This window comes from Ptychodera flava, chromosome 10 (genome assembly GCF_041260155.1).
Source record: "Ptychodera flava strain L36383 chromosome 10, AS_Pfla_20210202, whole genome shotgun sequence".
NCBI lineage: Eukaryota > Metazoa > Hemichordata > Enteropneusta > Ptychoderidae > Ptychodera > Ptychodera flava.
In genome coordinates this window covers 276,627-282,626 of record NC_091937.1, presented here as the reverse complement: position 1 = coordinate 282,626, position 6,000 = coordinate 276,627, and the positions used below count along the sequence as shown (strand labels likewise).

The 6,000-nt window shown below is 42.2% G+C and overlaps 2 protein-coding genes across 4 annotated transcripts in view; one reads left to right on the top strand and one right to left on the bottom strand.

The window, feature by feature from the left end:
* Positions 1-1,798: 1,798 nt before the first annotated feature.
* Positions 1,799-3,596, bottom strand: LOC139141690 (uncharacterized). The gene is made up of 2 exons (XM_070711274.1): positions 3,266-3,596; positions 1,799-2,436 (listed from the first exon to the last, which is right to left on the bottom strand). Exons 1-2 carry the CDS (start codon positions 3,455-3,457, stop codon positions 1,924-1,926), a joined length of 705 nt encoding a protein of 234 aa, XP_070567375.1. The 5' UTR covers positions 3,458-3,596; the 3' UTR covers positions 1,799-1,923.
* Positions 3,597-5,256: 1,660 nt separating this feature from the next.
* LOC139141687 (ubiquitin-conjugating enzyme E2 J1-like) overlaps positions 5,257-6,000 on the top strand; it is a 123,309-nt gene continuing 122,565 nt past the window's right edge. Inside the window, exon 1 of one of the 3 annotated variants that reach the window (XM_070711273.1) lies at positions 5,257-5,558. In XM_070711273.1, coding sequence (XP_070567374.1) covers positions 5,528-5,558 — 31 coding nt within the window. In that variant the 5' untranslated portion in view covers positions 5,257-5,527. The remainder of the gene's footprint in view (positions 5,559-6,000) is intronic. The other 2 variants (XM_070711272.1, XM_070711271.1) reach the window with 2 other exon arrangements.

Sequence of the window (6,000 nt, the reverse complement as noted above, 5' to 3'; positions counted from 1 at the left end):
GAAACATAAGACGATGAAAACGGCGGAAAGTGTCAGAGCCTGACTGGGTGCGTGTCGACCCGTCGACGCCATTATGCTCGTTTTTTTGATATAGAGATGTGTTTCTCTGTTTTCCATCGTACCCAATCTTTACCCTGATCAATACGTTCCCATGATTTAATCTCGTCTCTCAGTTTGCCTGTTAAGGGAATTTTCCCTCTAGGCGCTCTATCTGCCTGTGCTATGGATAATGCCATATGTCTGATATGGAACCTGGCGCCCGGAAAGACCAAACGAAATGCCATACATTTCCCTAAAAATGTATGGTCTTCAGTGTGGAGTGTGGCTCTCGTAGTATATTCTCCCTCAAGTGCGCAAATTTCTGTTTTTTAACGTCGGAAATAGCAAACGCACAACGGATTGTATCAACCAAGAAGCCAAGGAATTCGAGGACCTGCACAGGTATAAGTATACACTTATCGAGCGCAATGAAATACCCCAGGGAGGTAGCCACATAACACATAATGTAGCAGGCCGCATCCGCCTTATCAAAATTTGACCAATTATTATCCAGAACTAATTGCCCTGCATGTCTGTCATCAATATAAAGAGATGAAGGTACTCCATATTTCCTAATCTCATTCATCACAACAAGCCCTATTGTCTGATACACAAATGGCGAACATTTCCAACCAAATGGTAGTGTGGCATATACAAACCACCAACCTCCCCATTGAATACCTAACATCGCCCTGCTTGTAAGTGTCAAGTTAATATGGTCATATCCACTTTTATCATCAATCTTAGTTTGATAATGTGACTGACGCAAATATCTGGGCACATCGGTAATTTGATCAAGTGTAAAGGGAACATCTTTCATCCAATTGTTGAGATATCTTTGATCATGACATAACCGTGGTTTGGTAGGTTCCACGGTTAACGGCATAACTATATACGGAGGCCTACATTCACCTACTTTCCCCCAAATCTCAATTGCTCCCGTCCTCACCCTCTCCAATAACGTGGCAGTAATAAAATTAGAGTATTGTTGACAAACTGGATTATTCGGGAAGTAAACTGGTGGAGGAAATGCACAATCATAATACTCCCCACGGAACTGACCCTTAAATGGTCTTAAAAAGTCAAATATGGAAACCCCATTCCGTATCCACTTTAATACTTGGTGTTGTTGATCTTGATCGTTCAGCAAAGCTTCCCACTGTTCCACGTGGTTGTGCACCTCTCCTGCCTTGAAATACTTAGGGTCCCGAAATGGTAAATCCCTGGCCGAGGCTTTTACCAAACCAGATGAAACTAATCTTGGGTGAGGGAGTGCCGTCACTGGGGGCGCTGTTGCGTCCCAACTCGTCCAGGAGATTTTCCTAAGCAGATTATCAAGGGCAGCGTTACTTGGGTCAAGGTTAATTTTCCTCTCCCATTCCGGCATTTTTTCGGAACCAGCGAATGTCTGAAAATTATAAAGGGGAAAATTTGACCTTCCTCTCCCCTAGTCATATCAAGAACCAGATAGATATCTTACTCATTAAAGCAGATTTTCAGTATGTAACCAAAAAGCAAGGTGGCAAGCAGTCGCAGGTGGTAATTTTTACCACCATGTGCAGCCAAATACTCTTTTCTTGGATGAATGGCGTTAGTTCACCAGACTCCAAGGCTGCACTATATTATGTATCATGGACATGTAAATAAATATCAATATCGAAAAATCGTCACAATCATCCCACAAACTTCCGATCGGTCATCCGTGAAACACCAGAAACGTAAAAAGAAAAAAAAATGTTTCCATAATTATCATTGCCTCATCTTTATTATATTCATAGTCATCATGTTACAGTCAAATCCAAATCAGTCCGTGAAAGCAGTCATTTGTTCCTCTATAACTGAACAAAAATGAGCATCCAATTCACTCTTTCTCATTATAATAATCTATTTTCTTTCCCTAGATCTATCTCGCTCTCGCTCCCTTTCTCTACCTCTCTTTGGATAAGGAGAACTATAACACTCTCTAGCAAAATGACCCGTTAAGCCACAATTCCAACAACGCGTTGAGATACGTCTCCGTTGAGTCTGACTACGTAATCGGGTATCCCTTGCGCCACCTTCCCCTACTGCCTTCTTTATTTTCGCTACCTTTTCTATAATATCTGCCTGACTTTTATTACCGACTAGAGCCAACAACATGGTGGGCAAGCCCTCAGAATCTTTCTCTTTTCGCAAAATTCTTAACATTATTAAATATCGTTCATATTCTGGATGACGGGCCTCCATTGCCGTGTCTACCACCAGCTGCAATCTCGCCAAGGCCTCTTCTGCCTGAAAGATCACCGGCTCCCGTTCCGCATATAGTTTCAGCTCTGATAACGCACGCTGAAATCGTTCGGCCGCCTCTTTTTGTCTAGTCACCATCTGGGTAGCAGTGAGAACATCTTGCTGCACCACCTGTGTAAAATACAAAGACATACGGATCTTACCAGTCACATACTTTGCGTTCGATGCTGGTCATTACACGCCAGAAGTCCAATATACGGCTACGCCATTTAAATCGCAGTTACTGCATTATGACTCTCCCTTCACATGCTGCTGAAGCAAGGCCATGTTTCCCTGTCACACATTATTGACAATCTTTGCGTGTCAAACCACTCAGGGGACACCAAATATCATTTCCACCGTGTCAAACCATCACATGGGACACCTATATAAGTATAATGTGTCAGACCACCTCGTGGGACACCTATCCGCTACTCAAACCACGTGTCAAAACCCCATTCAGGCGACACCAGCGGTAACCCGTGTCAAAAACCCATTCAGGCGACACCAGCCGTCTCCTTTTATGTACATCCTATTGTCAGCCAAAATTTCCATGTAATAGGCTCACATTCAAGTAAATCTCGTGGCAGAGTAAAGTTGTGCAATGCAATTACCCGTTGGCAAATAGTTCCGAAAAATTTTACCGCAAAATGTGCAGACTTGCTATACAATATCACCTGTGATCGTGCAAATTCCAAAACGTGCAAAGAAAAGAAAAAAGGAAAAAATTCCATAGCACTTTACGTCTTGACAAGCTCTCATTCCAATCACAGCTTCCATCCGTTGTATCCTTGTACTGGCAAGTACACGTTGACAACTCCCCCCCCCGTAATAATTTAATAGCTAAAACAAGCCTTTACATAACCGTTCCACAAGTAGTTATATTTCAACCTGCCATAGCCCTGACCACCAACATATATGCAAAGAAAAATGCTTCATTCACTATACTCGTAATACTCACCATAGTCTGTTGAGCTGAAGTCGACGAAGCCCCAACCGCCTCTGTCACAGTAGCCCTTGTAGTCGGAGTAGCCGTTTGCTGTGCGCTAGTAGATGGTTGGCTCGTTGGCGGTCCCATCGGGGAAGGTGTTGTGGGCGGAGTATGTTCAACGCTGGCAGCAGGTGGCGGACGAGGTCTCTGTGGCTGACTCATGGTACCGTGAGGAGCAGTAGAAGAAACCCTCGTGCTGCACTTGCTCCGCCGTGTGATGTGACACCTGGATCACTGGGTTTCCCCCTTTTATACGTATCTCATGAATATTAATATTTACTCAACCAATCACAGCACAGTGGAGATAGTGCCTATGCCATCGAGATATTGCAACAGAAATACTGAAATATGATTTCTTGGGTCAGAAAAGGGAAGGAAAACATTTAGTGTACTGAGGTGTAAAGTAGACTTATGTAGTGCATGCTTATATCATAAGTGCTGGGGAAAAAAAAAAGAATTGCTTGTGGTAAAAATATTTGCGCCGCCTATGGCGGCACGCCGGTGAAGAACACATGAGAATAGGGTTTCCAAATTTTGCTAATTCCTGGTGCATTGTGACAATTTTTTTTTTCACTTCTGTCTGTTATGACTTTTTTTTTCTCAGGCCATGACAGGATCATTTTTTTTTCTTCTATCTCACCTGGCGACAATTTTTTTTCTCAAAATCCTCCATACCCCCCCCCCAGAAATCAAATGGTGTTCCCCTAAACAAAATTTTCTTATCACCTTTATGAACAGATCTAGAGTCAAGGACAACTGGCAACAGGAATGGTGGGAGGATGTCTCGAATACGGGTCGTTTACACTTATTTTGTCAAATCAAACACAATCCATCTTTTTAGAATTACTTTATGTTTAAGATCAATAGATATCGAAAGGCACTGTCACAGTCCCAGTTACGTTGTTCTAGTTAAAAACTATTGATTGAAACTTATTGTAGTAAATACTTAGAGCGATCAGAACGTCCGTGTGAAATTGTGATACTCTTTCTATTGATGATGAATTTCATTTTCTGTTCGAATGTAATCTTTACCACTGACAGTTTATAAAATTTAACGAACCTCTTCATAAGTAAAATTACATGTAATTTAGCAAAGTTAACTTATCAAGCTTTTATTTTTCCCTTGTTCCTGCTGGGAATTTTTTTTTCGAAAATCTTCCAGACCCCCCGGATATCAAATGGTCCACCCCTTACAATAGTCGAGTCTGGAGGTAACGAATGCATGGACGAGTTTTTCAGTAGTGAGCTTGTCCAGTAATTTTAATACGAATTTTACCTAAAAGACAAACTACAACGTTTGATCATGGAGGTACTACCTCCATGGTTTGATTAACATTTAAAGTGATATAAAACGTTGAGTATAGGGCCTTCATTTTACATTTTACAAATTAAATGAAGCCATGGCAAATATAAAAAAAATAATGGTCATGACCATTAATTCATTGTCACCATAGTTTCTAGCTGTGATATCAAAGCGGTACTTGTGGCGTATATCGAACGCGATCGGGTCATTGAGGTCATCGCCACAGTGTGCATTGACCTCAATGACCCGAGCGCGTTCGATACACGCCACAAGTACCGCTGCGATATCACAGCTACATGGTTTCATGTATCGTGTCTAAAACCGGGGTCAAATATATGCATGGTCACCCATTCATTCAGTATCTTTCAACATGTCAAACAATATAAGTAGTAAACTTCATATACGTTCATATTCAGGTTTATCATGGAGGTAGTAGAGACCTCCATGGGTTTATGTAGCAAGAGACTGACAAGAGCACGATTGAAGCGGAAGTGAGAGCGCCGCCACTGTTTGGAGTGTGACAACGATGTCGGCCTGGCCGACATCGTTATGAGTGTCTCATCACTCATCGTTATGAGTGATGAAAACGCCCAGTCTCCTTGTCTCCCGAACTGGTTCTGTTTCCCAGATGACAGTCTCCGGGTGCGCGCGTACTCCATAAGTCCTGTTTTACGCACATGCGCAGTGCGTTTTCAGCGGTGTTTGCAAATTTGGTAAAACGTGATATTAGATTGGCTGCTGCGCAGCTAAATGCTATGTTTGATTCAATGAAATGATAGGTTTCACATGTGAGTTTAGCCACGTCATGTACATAGAGCAGAGGACGTACATTTACCACTGGATACCGCTTTCGTAGCTCTGTTTCAGCATATGGACGAGAGGACTTCTGTGTCTCCACGCCAGTGTACTATTTTGTGCAATCTGTCACAATGCAGCGTGATTATTCTCGTCGAAGTCCGGGTAAGGCTCTGAAATTAGATATACCTTAAAAAAATGTACTGTGATATTGGGGACAATCTGTGTGTATTGACCCAGTTGAGAGCAGTTACATTGCATTGGCTCATCGATTGGTGCCACCGATATCTTCACTATTGAAACATACCGTACACGGTTGAAATTTGCACCGATTGTTGGCAAAATCAGACAGTGTTCAGAATTTACTTCGACGGGGCGTGGAGGATCTTAGAGGGGGGGGGGGGTTCTCCCATTTTTCAAAGAAAAATTTGGGGGGGGGGGGGAGAGGCAAAAATGCCACAATACTTAGAAGGGAGCTAAGAAAAGAAAACACATCAATTAAATATTTTCCCAGAAGTCCTGATCTATAAAATTATGTTTGGCTGTCAAAAATATCTGGTGGAAAATTTAAAATTTGCTAGCTCCTACGTGGAAAAAGGGTTAATTA